At 34.5% G+C, this 18386-nt stretch overlaps 1 protein-coding gene across 2 annotated transcripts; it reads right to left on the reverse strand.

Annotated features, from left to right (window-relative positions):
• Positions 1–7351: 7351 nt before the first annotated feature.
• Positions 7352–17730, reverse strand: timmdc1 (translocase of inner mitochondrial membrane domain containing 1). Of its 2 annotated transcripts, none has more exons than XM_059327665.1 (8): positions 17542–17730; positions 15103–15458; positions 13259–13424; positions 13085–13173; positions 12148–12215; positions 11744–11822; positions 8572–8682; positions 7352–7714 (listed from the first exon to the last, which is right to left on the reverse strand). In XM_059327665.1, exons 2-8 carry the CDS (start codon positions 15435–15437, stop codon positions 7558–7560), a joined length of 1005 nt encoding a protein of 334 aa, XP_059183648.1. In that variant the 5' UTR covers positions 15438–15458; positions 17542–17730; the 3' UTR covers positions 7352–7557. The 2 variants fall into 2 exon arrangements, with proteins under 2 accessions (XP_059183648.1, XP_059183649.1); XM_059327666.1 differs by having other exon boundaries at positions 7608–7750.
• Between the last annotated feature and the right edge of the window lie 656 nt (positions 17731–18386).

Here is an 18386-nt window from a genome sequence, read left to right on the forward strand (position 1 = left end):
AAGCTCTTAAAGTGAAATTGTGTTTTGTAGTGAGACGTAATCAGAAAGGTTAAATAAAAATGTTTGACATCTTGTCTCAAAAACATGTTGCTGCAATTCACAAGTTTTCACAAGTCACAGATAGTTTCCTTCCAGTTTATATCCATAAAAAAAATTAAAACAGAACCGAGGAGACTGGATTCAAACCAAGAACCTTCAGGTCCAGGACCCTTGACATGTCCACTACACCAGAGGAACACAGGAAGTATATTAGAAGATATAAGAAGATATTCTTGTTGAACTGATGAATGCACCAGGAGGTTTTGAAGCAATCAAACAGAAAATTATTTTTAGCTGGGATATGATCCAAGAAACTCCAGATTGGGAAACCAATGCCATTTCCACTATACTACTGTGGAACAATGCATTTGGTCTAGGTGACAGTCTTAATTGCACTGGGAGGTATTGAAGCAAACAAACAGAAAAAGAGTTTCAGGTGGGATTGGAACCAACATCCTTCAGGTTGAGAACCCGTGACTATACCACTACACCACAGCAGAGATGCAGGTGGAAAGTGAATGATATAGTTTCAGCAGTAATTATTGAAGTGGATGGGTAGAAAAGGAGCATTAGGCTGGATTTGAACACACAACCTTCAGGTGCAGGATCCTTGACATGTCCTCTATACCAGAGGAACACAGGAAGGACACTGTGCTGTTCCTAACTTGTTGTCATGAATGCAGCAGGAAGTCTCAAGAGGACAAACTGAAAAAAAAAAAAGGATTTATGCTGGAATTGAACCCAGGACCTGCAGCATTATGGACTGGAACTTTTCCACAAGACCACAGAGGAGACACTGGATTTCTGTTTTTTTTTTGACACAGAATCATGCAGTTAGAAATATTAAACATTTGGTTGATTGATTGAAAACGTTCACAATTTTGTGTCACAGTTTTCCTCTAGTTTATATCCATCATAGAGATGATATTTATATGTGTGTGTGTGTGTGTGTGTGTGTGTGTGTGTGTGTGTATGTGCCTGACAGCCTCAATTTCTCATTAAAAAGACATCTTAGAATAGATGATCTTTGTATTTGTAGTTCTTTAAAAGATCTTTGAAAAAAAAATCACAAATCAAAGATCCTTAATTCTAAGATGTCGTTTTAATGAGAAATTGGCGAAAAAGACGTACAGAATAGAGGATCTTTGATTTGTGACGTCTTATACAAACATATAAAACGTGTCTTAAAAAGACATAAAGAATAGACGATCTTTGTATTTGTAGTTTTTTATATTATCAAAGATCTTTGAAAAAAGTCACAAATCAATGATCCTCTATTCTTTATGTCTTTTTAATGATAAATTGAGGCTGTCAGGCACATTTACTTCTCGTCTAGTTTATTCTGATGGATTCAGCAGGAAGTTTATCCAGACAAACACTCAGCAGTCTTCATGTCTTTTGTTCATAATGATGAAGTTTATTTGTAAATGTGTGTTGTTCCTGCAGGCGTCTGATCCAGAGGACGAGTCAGCAGGTTGGACCAACCCATGGCTCACTGCCGTCAGCTGGAAGATCCAACAGCTTCATCAATCATTTCTCTTTTATTCATGCATTCATAGTTTTATTCATCCTGTGAAAGAGACAAAAGGAGGGACAGCGCCTTCTGCTGGACGACTGCAAGAATACAAATCTGTATTCAGACTCTCTGCCTCCACTTTCACACACTGGCATCAAACTCCTGCTTCCTTATGTTAATTAATTTATTTAATGATTGATAAGTAAAGGAGACATTTAATTAAAGAAGAATTACAAATAAAACAACTTTTGGTCCAAACACTCAGCAGAACTTTCGTGCCGTTTATTTTTCATTTTAAAAATTGTCTCTATCTACATAAATGCAACTTTGAATTTTATTCATTTATTCATGAGTTAATTCGGAACCTTAACGAGCTGCATGGTAGTTGAGATGACTAAAAACTGAGCAGACTGGATTCAAACCAACAACCTTCAGGTGCAGGATCCTTGACATGTCCACTACTCCAGAAGAACACAGGAAGGAAACTGAGCTGTTTCTAACTTGTTGTCATGAATGCAGCAGGAAGTCTCAAGAGGACAAACTGAAAAAAAGTTTTCAAACTGGATTTGAACCCAGAACCTTCTGAACCACATACTGGAACTTTTCCACTAGACCAAAGGAAACTCTGGACAACTTTCTCTCTTTTTGACACAGAATCATGCAGTTAGAAATATTAAACATTTGGTTGTTTGATTGAAAATGTCTCATGCTGGATTTGAACCTACAACCTTCTGAACCTGGTGCTGTAACTCTTCCTCTAGACCAACCTCTCTTACTGAAACAGGTTCATACAGCTGGAAATATTAAATATTTGGTTGTTAGATTCAACATAGAGATGGTAGAGAAACTGATGTTTTTCAAAGATGAATGCTGGATTCAAACCTGTGACCTTAAGGTTCAGGACCCTTGACTTTTCCTCTACACCAGAGGAAGTAAAGTATGGAGCCAGAAAAGTTGGACTTCAGACAGTTTTTGCAGCAGTAATAGTGCCCTCTTGTGGCCTTTGGGTAAAATGCAAGCTGCAAGAAATGGGCTTGTAACCAGAAGGTCGCTGGTTCGAATCTCAGGATGAACAGGAAAAGGTCTGAAGTGACAATTTATCAAATGAACATCCTGCTGTATTAAAAAAGCCTAAAAATTATGATTGAGATCATAAACTCCTGATGAGAATGTCAGTTTGTATGGAAGTCAACAGTAAAATGAGCTTGTTGTGTCTCCCCCTGCTGGCCACGAGAGAGAATACACTTAAAGCACATTGGCTTCATTTACAAATTGTGAGATCTCAAAATATGTTGTTTTTCTTTCATTTCTTGACTTTTTTTTATTAATTTTTTTTTACAAATTTCAAAGTTTGGACATCTCCAAATATGGTGTTTGTCTGTTATTTCTGGAAAAAAATATATACTACCAGCATGTATCACCAGCCTATAATAAGACCATTTTTAGCATTTAGCATTTTTGATTGGACCATTTTTGACAAAAATTGACATGCTATAGTATGACTTTTTTTTTCAAATTTCAAATTTTGGACATCTCAAAATATGGTGTTTTTTTGTGATTTCTAGAAAAACCACCCTATCACATGTATCAACAGACCATAATAACACCAATTTAAAAAAAAAAATAATTTTTAGGTATTTTAAAATCTGATCATTTTTGACAAAAATTGACATGCTATAGTATGACTTTTTTTCAAAATTTGGGCATTTCAAAATATGTTTTTAATTAAATTTGTTGTTATTTTTCAGCTGTATGTGACAGAAACTCAACCTGAGTTTTCTAGTAAATTAAATAAACTGTGACCCATAATACGGCCATAAAATCCTTATTGGAAATTCTACTATGTTGACTCTTTTTATAGGCTTCATATTTTCTATTGAAGCTGCTGTTTTTTGTATTTATATTCAGTAGTTTGTTCTTATGTACCAATCCACCACAGCAAAGTCTTTGTATGTGAAAACCATAAAAATAAATTCTGATTTGTGTATATTTCGCTCAATAAGACTGGAGGAGATTTTTAAAATAAGAGACTCGGGAAACAACTTGTAATATTTTATTCTGTCATGCAGCATCATGTAGATATTGTGTTCCACCAGTAGAGGGAGCTGAGAGTCCAGATATAAACATCATTCTTTTTCCTCTCGTTTGGAGACGATTCATAAACTTTTATAAGCTGCCAGAGAAGGTAAACAGGTCAAAACATTTTAACATTTTATAAAGCATTTGCCTAGAATGTTTTAATAATAAAAACCCTAAATCTCTGCATTGGGAATGTGGAAGTGTCCGATATGGAGTTTTAAAAAAACAGATTGCTGATTTTAGAGGGAAAATTAATCGATAACTGTTATAGAAATGTGGATTGTGCAGCAATTTTTTTTTTTACCAATCTGCAAATATACCCAGAGAGCTACATTCTCTAACATAAAATAAAAAAAAAAAATGTAATCATATTTAACAATAATTACACATTATACAAACAGCCAATTCTATAAATGTTAACTGAGAAAATAAAGAATAAAATAAACAGCTAAATAAACATCATTACTGTCCAGTTTCAGTCAATTATCGACTATTAAAAAAATTACAAAAAATAAGAGCAAACATTTTATATTAAAAAATAAATAAATAAAAAACAACAGCAAACACTAGTTTTAAACCATGCATTTTCTGCTTTATATATTTATTATATAAAAAAATCAACAAAAAAATGATAACTGAGAAAATAAGGTATAAAATAAACAGCTAAATTACTATTGAAAAAAGTAAAAATAAGAGCAAACACGATTCTAAATCATGCATTTTCTGCATTAAATATTGTGTAAAAAAAGTTCTATAAATAAGGAATAAAAAAGGAATAAAATAAACAGCTAAATTACTGACAATTAAAAAAAATAAGAGCAAATACTATTTTTACAAACATGCATTTCTGCATTATTGAAATGAATATTATATATTAAAAAATATTAAAAAACAACAGTAAACACTAGTTTTAAACCATGCATTTTCTGCTTTATATATTTATTATATAAAAAAATCAACAAAAAAATGATAACTGAGAAAATAAGGTATAAAATAAACAGCTAAATTACTATTAAAAAAATAAAAATAAAAATAAGAGCAAACACTATTCTAAATCATGCATTTTCTGCATTAAATATAAATGTAAAATATAATTGATAATTTTATTATAACATACAATTTTCTTATGTTTTGTAATTTTCTTTGCATGTTCTATTCATATTTTCTATCTATGCTGCTGTTTTTTTACTCTAAGCACTTGTTAGTTATTTATTATTATTATTATTATTATTATTTTATTTATATTTAGTACTTTTGCACCAATGCACCACTAAAAATTCCTTGTATGTGAAATAAAAAATATTCTGACTGACTGGCCGATACAGCTGATAATATCTGTCAGTGGTTCTGAGAGGAAAGGTGTGAACTGGAGCCATTTTCCGGAACATTTGACTAATAAAATGATTTCTGTGGTTTCTACCTGTGCAGCTCTCGTCTGGTCCAGCTGCAGAGCCTCAGCTGCTGCTGTGTCACATCTTGTTTACAGCAGGGCGCCGCCCGCCGCCGCGATCTGTGACCTAGTTGCTGTAAAAAGCCCGAGAGGCAAAGTTTGAGAGCTCAGCACAGAAAAAACAGACGAGGGAAGAAAGAAGCTGATTTATGATGGATGGAAACCAACGTTTACTGTTTGTCTGCAAAAAAAAGGTGTCAACGAAGCATTTCAGGGCTTTTTTTAACTCATATTTGCACAGATTAAACTATAGAACTTATTTTGAGGCTATAATTAGGCTATTTAAACATTTTAGGCATTTTACAATTTGACAATTTATGACAAAACAACATGCTATAGTATGAAAATTTTTATTAAATTTTTTATTTTAGTAATTTTGTGTCTTTTTTGGGGTCATTTTGTGTCCTTTTTGGTAATTCTGTGTATATTTTGGTCATTTTGTGTCTTTTTTTCAGTAATTTTGTGTCCTTTTTGGTCATTTTGATACTGCCTCCAGTGGAAAAATTGTGGGAGAGTTCAATTAAAATACTATGAAATGTGTTTTTAAAAGCGTAAGTCGCTTGCATTCTGTGGGAAATGTTACATTTTCACTGTTTTCAACTTTAATGTCTTTTTTTGGAAATTTTGTGTCTTTTTTTTGCCGTTTGAAAATTTTCCCAAAAAATTTCGACATGCTATAGTATGATTTTTTTTTTCCTTTTCAAATTTTGGACATCTCATAATATGGTGTTTTTCTGTCATTTATTGAAAATCTATACTAATAAATGCATCAACAGATTATAATTGGGCCAGTTTTTATGCATTTAAAATTTGACCTTTTTTGCTTTTTTGACAAAAATCGACATGCTATAGTATGACTTTTTCCCCCATTTTTTTCAAATCTCATAATATGTTTTTTTCTGTCATTTCTGGAAAAAAACACCCTACTACATGTATCGACAGACTATAATAAGACAATTTTGAGAGTATCGGGGCATTTAAAATTTTTAGGACTTTTTCCCAAAACATTTCGACATGCTATAGTATGACTTTTTTTTGAGGAGGAAATTTTTGGACATCTCAAAATATGGTGTTTTCTGTCATTTCTGGCCATATTATGGTCTAATATGTATCAACAGACTGTAATTGGACATTTTTTTAGCATTTTTAGGCATTTTAAAATTAGATTTCTTTTGCTATATAGTATGACTTCGTTTCAAATTTTGGACATCTCAAAATATGGTGTTTTTTTGTTATTTCTGCAAAAGCCACTCTAATACATGTATCAACAGACTATAATAAGATCATTTTAAAATTTAAGGGCATTAAAAATTTGAATTTTTTTGACAAAAATCAACATACTATATAGTTTGACCTTTTTTTAATCAAATCAAATATTACTTTATTCATCCCCAGGGAGAAATTCAGTTAGTTTAGGAGGTAATTTCTGGCCATATTATGCTCTAATATGTATCAACGGACTAAATAGGGGCCATTTTAAGCATTTTTAGGGATTTTAAAATTTGACTATTTTTGACATGCTATAGTAACTTTTTTCAGTGTTTGGACATCCCATAATGTGGCGTTTTTCTGTAATTTCTGGAGAAAATATACTACTACATGTATCAATAGAAGATAATAAGACAAATTTGAAAGTTTCAGGACACTTTAATCACAAGTTAATCAAATTTTGGACATTTCAACATATGGTATTTTTTGTCATTTCTGGCCACATAATGCTCTAATATGATTATCATTTGGCATTTTTTTTGACAAAAACTGCCTCTTTTTTTTCTAATTTTGGATTCAAATTGAAGAATTGAAACTTAAAAACAAACCATTTCTTCAAGCTTATTTGATCTGAGAGTATCAATAGAGGACACAATTTGTTTCTTCAAGTTTCAGATGTTTTATTAGGAAACGTTGTGATTTTACATCTCATTCGTTGCATCTGTCAGCACTTTTTCACATTCAATCCACCATTAATATGAGCCCCACAGTAGGTCCAATTAAAGCTTTTTAATCTTTATAACAGTGTAATTAGTGAGAGGAAGCCAATATGATATAGTTTTTAACTATTCCAGAAGCTGAATTGAACCAAAAATTGTGGGAGAGTTCTATTAAAATACTATGAAATGTGTTTTTAAAAGCTTTAGTGGCTTGCATTCTGTGGGAAATGTTACATTTTCACTGTTTCCACGTAAAATTCTGCAGAGAAAGGGAGCATGCATGATCTGTTTATGACCTGGACAATCACATCTAAATGCTGCTCTTACAGTATCTTAAAAAAAACAAACAGGTTAAATTAAGATTTTCACATTGAAACAAATACATGATTCTGTCCCAAAGTCCTCAGAAAGACAGAAACAGGAGCAACAGAGTCTTTTAATGTGACGTAAAGCAGATTCTTCATGTAGAGAGAAGCTGTGAGGAGTCCAGAGGAGCTGAAGAACTTCTCCTCCAGGTGTGTCAAGTCCCACCTGCAGCCAGTCTGTTACTGGGAGTCCTGGTTCTGGTTCTGGTTCTGTTCCTGGTTCTGGTCCTGGTCCAGCAGCTCCTGGATCCTCTTCATGTCCTGACTGGCTCCTCCTGCTGCAGCGCTGACGTTCAGATCTCCAATCAGCTCGTCGGTCAGATTCAGACGAGCCGCCCTGGAGAAAATTTACAGGTTTTGCATCGTAAATATCCTGCAAAAATGCATAAAATAACTGAATTGAACCAAAAATTGTGGCAGAGTTCAATGAAAATACTATGAAATGTGATTTTAAAAGCGTTAGTCGCTTGCATTCTGTGGGAAATGTTACATTTTCACTGTTTTCAATGTCTAATGTCTTTTTTTAGTAATTTTGTGTCTTTTTTTGGTCATTGTGTCTTTTTTTCAGTAATTTTGTGTCTTTTTTAAGTTATTTAGTTTTTTTCTGTCATTTTGTGTCTTTTTTTCAGTCATTTTGTGTCTTTTTTGGGTCATTTTGTGTCTTTTTTTGGTAATTCTGTGTATATTTTGATCATTTTGTGTCTTTTTTAAGTAATTTAGTTTTTTTTCTGTCATTTTGTGTCTTTTTTGTAAAAGTAGTTTTGTGTCTTTTTTTGGTCATTTTGTGTCTTTTTTAAGTAATTTAGGTTTTTTTCTGTCATTTTGTGTCTTTTTTGGGTCATTTTGTGTCTTTTTTAAGTAATTTTGTGTCTTTTTTTGGTCATTTTGTGTCTTTTTTTAAGTAATTTAGTTTTTTTCTGTCATTTTGTGTCTTTTTTTCTGTCATTTTGTCCTTTTTTGGTCACTTTGATACTGCCTACAGCGGAAAAATTGTGGGAGAGTTCAATTAAAATACTATGAAATGTGTTTTTAAAAACTTTAGTGGCTTGCATTCTGTGGGAAATGTTACATTTTCACTGTTTTCACTTAAATTCTGCAGAGAAAGGGAGCATGCATGATCAGTTTGTGACCTGAACAATCACATCTAAATGCATAAATGCATAAAATAAGGTCAGTAAAATCTCCTTTTCTCACCACTCTGTGAGTCGGAGCTGGTAGAATTCGCTGCGCTCTCTCCTCCGTCGCTCTCGGGCCGTTTCTCCCGTCATCGACTGCATGCTGACGATCAGAAAACCAGTCGGAAACCTGAGCAGAAAACGTCTTATTAGAAATATAAAAACATTTATTATAACAAGAGTAAACTTTCATCAGACACACACGACACAAAACAGAAATTAGACTTTATTGACATCTCAAAATATAGTGTTTTTTGTTATTTTCTGGCCACATTACGCTTTAATATGCATCAACAGATTATAATTGGGCAATATTTAGCATTTTTAGGGATTTTAAAATTTTAAAAATTGACCATTTTTGACAAAAATCAACATACTACAGTATGACTTTTTATATACAGATTATATGATAATATGTATTAACAGACTATAGTTTGGGCATTTGGGCGCATTTTAGGCATTTAAAAATTTGACAATTTATGACTAATCGACATGCTATAGTATAGTTTTTTTTTTAATTTTTGATCAAAAATATGTTTTTATTTTTAAAAGTTTCAGACTATAATTGGACAATTTTTTTTATCATTTTTAGGGATTTTAACCATCTCAAAATATGGTGTTTTTTTTGTAATTTTGTGTATTTTTTTTTATCATTTTGTGTCTTTTTGTGGTAATTTTGTGTATTTTTTTTAGTAATTTAGTTTTTTTCTGTAATTTTGTGTCTTTTTCGTAATTTTGTGTCTTTTTTGGTCATTTTGTTTCTTTTTTTTGGTCATTTTGTGTCTTTTTTTCCAGTAAATTTGTGTCTTTTTTTTGTCATTTTGATACTGCCTCCAGCGGCCCCCAGGTAATTAGAGTTTGAGACCCCTGGGTTATACAATTATATGTATTAACAGACTATAATTGGGGCATTTCAGGTCATTTTAAAACATGACTATTTTTCCACTGGTACTGTGGGCGGATTGTTGTGTTCGCCACCCAAAGCTTCCAGTCAAACTTCCCCGTTCACGTTCCCAGACAGCAGGAGGAGGATTCTGGGGGCGACATCTAGAGCGTGATGTGCTTCCCGATTAGACGCCTGCTTTCATTTCATTTCGCCTCCTTCTGCCCCCCGACTGCACCTGGCAGCGCCCCGGCCTGTTTGCACACATCAAACGCTCCAGGTGGCTGGTCACTCAGGCAGACAGAGCAGAGAGGAGGAGGAGGAGGAGGAGGAGGAGGAGGAGGAGGAGGAAGAGGAGCCAACACGCTCCAAACCAGCCCCTCCAGTCTGCTACACCATCACACACCTCACACTCCATCTCCATTACACAATCACACTCAGATCTGCTGCTGGCTCGGGGAGGACGGGCTGGAAGTGGCCAGAGGAAGGAGGAAAGTGGGACAGAGAGGAGAGAGGAGAGGAGGAGATGAGAGGAGGTGGAGGGAGGGAGCATAAGTCCAGATCAGAGCATGCTAGATGGAGATGAGAGGCTGGAATAACACAGAGGGTATAAACGGAGAGGGCCAGCTGCTGCCTTGGCCTGCCTCCTTGCTCTCGGACCCAGAACACGAGTCCCTCTGCAGCCCACATGAGTCCCTCTGGCACCCAGAACACAGTTGGAGGAGGAGGAGGAGGAGGTGGAGGGGGTGGAGGAGGTCCAGCTGGGCGACAGAGGGGAGCTGGGAGGGCCGCAGCTGGCTGCCAGAGCGCTCGCTGCTCCACGGGCACCAACATGGACACACACACGGCAAATACTCCATAGTCTCCTACAAAATAAAAGCATCCGAGCAGCTTCTGAGAGCAGATCTGATGTCGACGGAGATCTACGGACACGAACTGAGCGGCAACCTCCGTTGGGTCTGAGCGGCAACCTCCGTTGGGTGTGAGCGGCAACCTCCGTTGGGTGTGAGCGGCAACCTCCGTTGGGTGTGAGCGGCAACCTCCGGGTGTGAGGTTGCATTTCGGCAACCTCCGAGTGTGAGTGGCAACCTCCGGGTGTGAGCGGCAACCTCCGTTGGGTCTGAGCAGTGAGGCAAACTAGGCAACCTTAAGCTGCATTCTACTGAAATTCCAGCAGGGGGCGAAGGGGGCGGCTGCAGAAGCATTTTGGTCCATTCATTTCAATACAAAATGAGAAAACTTCTCACTTGATTTATTACCTCAAATGTTTTTTTTAGGACAACACTATGGTCTCAATCAGTAAAAAAATAGTAAAAAAAATCTTCTTCAAGACAATTTGATGTTAATAGTTAATTTAGAATAAAATTGAAGATTAAAAAGTTTCGGGCCGTTTAAAAATTTGACTATTTTTGACAAAAAACATACTATAGTATGACTTTTTTGTACATATTATCGTATAATCTGTATTAAGAGACTGTAATTGGGGCATTATTGGGCATTTTAAAATTTGACAATTTATGATAATAACATGATGATTGGTATGTTTTTTTTTGAGGGGGTCATTTTTAGACAGCCCATAATGTTATAATGATGTTTCACTGTAATTTCTAGCCACATTATGTATGCATATGTATTAACAGAATATATTTGGGTTGTTTCAAGCATGTTTAGGCAGACAAAATTCCAGCTGGGGGCGCTGACGGCAGCTGCAGAAGCATTTTGGTCCATTCATTTCAATACAAAATGAGAAAACTTCTCACTTGATTTATTACCTCAGAAATGTTTTTTATAACACTATGATCTCAATCACTAGTAAACAGATGTTAATAGTGTAAATAATGGCCCCATTTAGAAGAAAATAGAAGATAAAGAATCATATGATTTGGGGTGGGGCTACCAAAATTGCTGCATTTATTTATATATATAAATAAAACACTTTTTAAAATTGCTCTTTTTTTGAGACACTGAATTTTATGTCTTCATTAAATGTAAGCCATAATCATTATAATTAGAAGTAATTAAATAAATTAAGACATGAAATGTTTCATTCTGTGTGTAATGGATCTATATAATGTGTTATTTCCACTTTTTAATTGAATTACTGACATGAATAAACTTTTCTATCATATTCTAATTTATTGAGATGCACCTGTATAAAAGGAAGTTTACTCAACGTTTAAACTGTAACAGAGTCGCTGCTCAGTTTTCAGGTAAGTAACGAACATTTTGTTTTAATTTTTTGCCAAAACTAACATCCCAGTTAATGCTAATACAGATACAAACTGACTCTTGTGGAAGCCAAACTGACCCGAGCACGGCTCCGATGATGGTCCCCGCCACCAGTCCTCCCAGTCCCAGGTTCAGTCTGAAGAGGCCTCCAGTCACAGCTGCTCACACACAAACCATCACTCATAACTCGTTAAGTTACAGGATCATTAAAGTCAGCAGCAGAAATTTTACTACTTATTATGAACATTTTTCAGGGACAAAAACAAGCTTCCTGCACGGTTAATTTCTGTGTTTTATTATCATTTTATGGGCTTCATTTAAACAGCAGAGAGATGAGATTTGATGCTTTTTGGACAGAAACAACTGGACATGAAACATATGAATTCATAGAGAATAACTCCCAGATGTTAACATGAGTTGTGACGCAGCAACAGTCGGATAAATAAAAGGTAGAAAAGAAGAAGAAATGTGTGATTGAGTCACCTCCAGCTGCAGCGTAGTGGCTCAGGGCGTTCTTGTCTCGGTACACAGACAGACCTGTACTCACAGAGCTGCAAAACACAGATATTAATAGGACAGATATTAATTATATTGTTTATTATTGTCTTGGTGTCTTTAGGCAAGGAAATGTAAATTCGTGCATGCCTGAATTTGAGTATTTATAAAAAATGAGGAGAATATCCTGCAGAATCACGACTTTCTAGTAGCAAATTCTGCTTTCAATTTGACTTTTGGAGACTTGATTAAACAAAATAAACAACTATATTGAGTATTCAGTTTACTAAAGCACAGATAAATAGGAAATGCACGTCTCCTACAAAATAAAAGCATCTGCACAGCTTCTGAGAGCATGATGCATGAAATGTTTGTGAAAAATTAACGACTTTTGAGCAGCAAATTCTGCCCAAGGTGGTAAGACCGAGGAGAATCTCCTGCAGAATCACGACTTTCTAGTAGCAAATTCTGCTTTCAATTTGACTTTTGGAGACTTGATTAAACAAAATAAACAACTATATTGAGTATTCAGTTTACTAAAGCACAGATAAATAGGAAATGTTTGGCAGTTTTGCTCGAAAAATGACGCAAGATGTAAATTGATTATCGAAGAAGTGGCCTCGTGGGCTAATTAACTCAACTATTTAATGGTTCCAGCTCTATATTTAGCATCATATTATCTACAATTGCAGTATAAACAGCAAAACAATACCAGAAAACTAATAAAACTGATACATAGTGTTGTTTTTTAACAGTGTTTCAAAGAAGTGGGATGTTTTAGAGTTAGCAGAGAAAGAAAAAGTGAATAAACAGATTATTTTGGATACAAATTGCAGATATAAGAGACTGATCGGCCAGTCATAAACTCTGAAATGTAACTCTAAACGTAGTGAAATCATCGGTGGATATTAAGATGTTTGCTTACTTGAATAATGTGACAAAGGCGGCCACCCTCCAGCTCCACCTCCAGCCGTACCTCACAAACCCTCGGATGGCTGCGTTATGAGCCGAGCGCTGATTCACACACAAAGACACTAAATCAACACTCACAATCAACATTTTACACATATGACACCCACACAGTGTCCCAGTGACTGACCACAGCGTCCACGCGGCTGGTGTAGACCTCCGCCTGGCTCAGCTGGATGTAGCGCTGCTTGGCATGGCGAGCTGCCGGCAGGCCGCCGTAGAACAGGCCGGCGATAGCAGCGACCACGCCGCTCTTAAAGACGCTGGTCAGCTCCTCAGGGTAGTTCTGAGTCGCTCTGCAGGGAGATCACAGGTTAATAATCCATTAAAACTGCTCTTTAACATGATCCAGAAGTTATTATAGTCACATCTACCATCAGGCAAACTGATTATGTTTATTTTATTTTTAGTTTTATTGTGTGAACAAACCCACGGATTTAAATAATGAGCTGAGATGTAGTTTGTTTCTACAGCTGCATCTCATTACATTATATCATATTAATATGATGGAAAAGTCCAATCTAGTAGTTCAAGTCAAACAGCCCCAAACAAATATTGAGTTTCTATATACAATAACTTATTGCATCTTTTTTGGTCATTTTGTATCTTTTTTTTGTCATTTTGTGTCTTTTTATGGTCAATTCATGTATTTTTTTTGGCCATTTTGTGTCTTTTTGTGGTCATTTTGTGTATTATTATAGTCAATTTGTGTCTTTTTGTAATTTTGTGTCTTTTTTTGGCAATTTTGTGTCTTTGTGGTCATTTGTGTATTATTGTAGTCAATTTGTGTCTTTTTGTAGTCAATTTATGTCATTTTTTGTAATTTTGTGTCTTTTTGTGGTCAATTTATGTCTTTTTTTGTAATTTTGTCTTTTTTTCATGGTCAATCTGTGTCTCTTTTGTAATTTTGTGTCTTTTTATGGCCATTTTGTGTCTTTTTGAGGTCAATTTGTGTCTTTTTTGTCATTTTGTGGTCAATTTGTGTATTATTATAGTCAATTTGTGTCTTTTTTGTCATTTTGTGGTCAATTTGTGTATTATTATAGTCAATTTGTGTCTTTTTTGTCATTTTGTGGTCAATTTGTGTATTATTATAGTCAATTTGTCTCTTTTTTTGTAATTTTGTGTCACTTAATGGCCATTTTGTGTCTTTTTGTGGTCAATTTGTGTCTTTCTTGTAATTTTGTGTCTTTTTATGGTCAATTTGTGTCTTTTTTTGTCATTTTGTTTCTTTTTATGGTCATATTGTGTCCCTCATAACAAAACAGGAGCGAGGTCTATAAAAATGGTGGCATCATGACAGAAACCTGGCATATGAAGGGTTAAAATATTCTATAAATCAATTAGTATTTGATATCAATAATTAGGTCAGATGTAGGGGGAAAATCAGTACAATGAAAGTAGAATATCACAATGTATAATATTTTTATAGCTTGCTTTATCAGGCAAATAATAATAATAATAATAATATATAATAATATTTGGTAACTTCAGGTAATATTTCGAGAAAAAAGTTGCAAATTTACTAGATTAAAGTGGCAAATCTACGAGAAAAAAAGTTGCAGATTTAAGAGATTTAAAGTGGCAAATCTGCGCGAAAAAAGTTGCAGATTTACAAGAAAAACAGTGGGGAAAAAGCTACTTTTTTCTCCCAGATTCACCACTTTAAATCTCATAAATTTGCGCATTTTTTTCTCGTAGATTTGACACTTTAATCTCGTAAACTTTTTTCTCAAAACATTACTTTTGTATTATTATTATTATTTTTTTTACACATTCTGGCAGTATGTAATATCCTCCAATATTCTCTAGGGTTGAAATTTGGAATTTGCAAGTATATCAATGAGTGTCCTATTAAGGGTTAAAGAGCGCTAAGTGGTACGAGTGTGAATGTGTAATGTGAAGCAGCCCTAAAGGGTTAAAGAGAGGAAAGTTATAAAGTGAAAGAAGAAGAAAAGTAACAGGAACACCAACTCTCTGTCGAAGAGGTCCTTGATCCGGTCCCATCCTGAGTCTGGGAAGTCTGGCTTGCCGATGTTGCTTGGCAGGGAGACGGGAGCAGGAGCAGGACTGGTGGAGGAGGAGGAGGAGGAGGAGGAGGAGGAGGAGGAAGAGGAGGAGGAGGGCATCTGGGCAGCAGCCACATCAGCTGCATGGACCCTGGGGAGCAGGAGGCAGAAGGAGGGAGGCCTGGCTCTGTGGAGGAGGCCCTGCAGGAGGCCGGTGCTCAGGACGCCCTCAGGCCCCGAATCTGTTCCTCCTCCTCCTCCTCCTCCTCCTCCTCCTCTTCCTCTCTGCTCTGGATGCATCACGCTTCAGCTGGCATCAGGCTGCAGACAGAGGCAGAACACATGGCCGAGGGTCGGATGTTACAGTCCTCACAACAAACAGCCTGAAGGCTCATAAAGTCCTGGCTCGGCTGTCTCAAACACTCAGCAGCTGTTAAGTGTTGCAGTAGATCACAACACACTGAACACACTAGCTCTTCTTCTGGGGAAATGTTGCTTTAGTCGCTTCAGAACGACTCGTTGATGTTTCAATGCACCGCTGGGACCCTCAGGTCCTCGGAGCCGGCTCTGCTGGCTGCTCCACAGTCAAAACAAACACTACGAGGAACTTTAAAATATTCACACTCAGGAAATTAATATTAGAGTTTTAATCTTTTTAGGCAAGACAAACGTCTATATAATCTATTTTTATTCAAACATATCATTAGTTGTGCCATGAGGATGTAATTTTGTCCAAAAAATGTTATATTATTAGCAGAAAACGGATGAATATTGTGTCTAATTCTGATTGTTTTATATTTTTGTCTAATGTTCATTTTCAGAGAACATTTCGACAAGTCACAGTATGAATAAAGAAGTTGGATTTACTGCTGGCTGCTCCAGAGTCAAAACAAACACTACAAGGAACTGTAAAATATTCAGACTGAAGAAATTAATATAGGATTCATAATCTGTTGTGGTTATAAAAGGGAAAGTTTTAATGATTTGAAAAATGTCTATATGATCTATTTTTATTTAAACATATCATTAGTTGTGTCTTAAAGATATGATGTAGTCCCAAAAAAGTTAAATTATTAACAGAAATCTGATGAATATTGTGTCTAATTCTGATTGTTTTATATTTTTGTCCAATGTGATGTTATAGACTATATTCAGAAAACATTTTTAACAAGTCCCAGTATGAACAAAAAATTGGATTTACATTAAAAAAAATATGGGACATCTTCTAAAAATGTAATAAAACAGATACTGATCATTTTAAATAATTTGCTTTTTGATAATTTGCTTTGGGATATATATTCAATTAACTGTACAAAAACAATTTATTTATTGTATAATAGTGACAAACTTTTGTTAATTTAAAGATACACTCAATTTAATGAATTCTGTTTTTATAAAGCCTCCCAAACTTTTTTTGGAGTGATAACATCCAATCCAATTAGTGGAAAAAGTAAATTAACAGAAAACTGATGGATATTATGTCTAATTATATACAGACACCAATATTATTGCTTCCAGCTCTAAAAATGTGATGCAACAGTCCATTTTCAGAAATCAAAGTATGACCAGAATAGCTGGACTTAGATTAAAAACATGGGACTTTGTCTAGAAATGTAAATAAAACAGATAATTTGCAATAATTTGCTAATGCTTAGGGACATATATATTCAATTAAAAACTGTGCCAAGACAATATATTTCATGTTCAAAGTGATCATTTTGTAAATATACCCTTTCAATTTAATGTATTCTGTTTTTATTTACATTTTAAACTACGTCCCAAGTTTTTTTAAGGGTTAAAACATTAATAATGTCTACTTCAACTTAGTGATAACCTTTGTTTTTGTGTATAATGACCCACTGGGATACTTAATGGTTTAGATTCATTATTTATTTTTTGTAAAAAAAAAATCGATTTTCTTTCGTATAATTTTAAAATAAACAACATTTAGTGTTTGTATCTGCTGCTTAGTGAGCAAACTTTCATCTTTTCTGACAGCATTTGAACTAGTTTAACTTGAAATGCACATATGTCATCTAACAACATACATTTCTAATGAACTAATTTACCAAAACGACAACTTACTTATTAAAAAAGTCATCTGTAACTCGGTTTATACCCTAAAATGTGTCCCACACAACCAGCTCACCTGCTGATTTCTCCTTTAATCACCTTGATGTTGTTCATCTGTTTTTGGTCTGTTTGACAACTTACAACTTGACAAAAACACCAAACCTCCTAACATTATAACAACCCATAAATATACATTTAAATCGTGTGTTTAGATTATTTTTATCGTCTTAAAAAACACAGAAATATTAATTTTTCGCCTCTGTCCGATAATGGAATCGCACATGTTAGCATGTAGCTTCTGTCATGTTAGTGATATAAAATAGAGACTTACCAGCAAACAGCGCTGAATATCTCCACTATTAAAAGTCAGTTTTATGAAGAGAGGCTGTCCCTGTTTGTGGAGATTATTTGTAGTTATTGTCCATGTTTATTTTATTAATTATTGTCCTTTTTGTTGTTGTAGCGGTGACTTTCCGACAACCGGCCTGGGTTGTGAACTCTGACCTCGGTGACGTCGGCAGCGACACCAGCCTGTAGACCACAGCGCCCCCCGACGGTGGAGGACTGACACTGCACCTGAAATATTTAATATTATTTATAATATAAATATAAATATTATAAATAATATTATATATATTATATATGTTTACTGGTGAATAAAAAATAGATAATATATATATATATAATATAAATATATCAAGACAATAATTTTTGCAGTACAAATTTACTGAAATGTTACGTTAAGATATGCACATTTTTCATATTTATACAATATTCTTGCCTCTCTATAGCCTCTCTCTCTTAGTATATTATCTATTGTATGTATATCTTGTATAGTCAAGTATTTATATGCATATATGCCAGTACAATATATCATATTATATCATATCTTGTATATGTTGTGTATATATATATATAGTTACATATATATATACATGTTTACATATTATATATTATGTTATGTAAGTTGTGTTGTTCATTATGTCTCTAAAAGCCAATAAAAAGAAAGTTATAAAAAGAAAATCAGCATATGTATGATATATATATCTATATATCTATATATCTATATCTATATATCTATATATCTATATATATATAGACAAGCCCCTCTGTACAAAAATATAGTTAGGAATAAAATTGGTCAGTTTGGTGTCTGTAAGTGGAGCTGAAGTTGAG

The sequence above is a fragment of the Centropristis striata genome, chromosome 24, assembly GCF_030273125.1.
Source record: "Centropristis striata isolate RG_2023a ecotype Rhode Island chromosome 24, C.striata_1.0, whole genome shotgun sequence".
Taxonomy (NCBI): Eukaryota; Metazoa; Chordata; class Actinopteri; order Perciformes; family Serranidae; genus Centropristis; species Centropristis striata.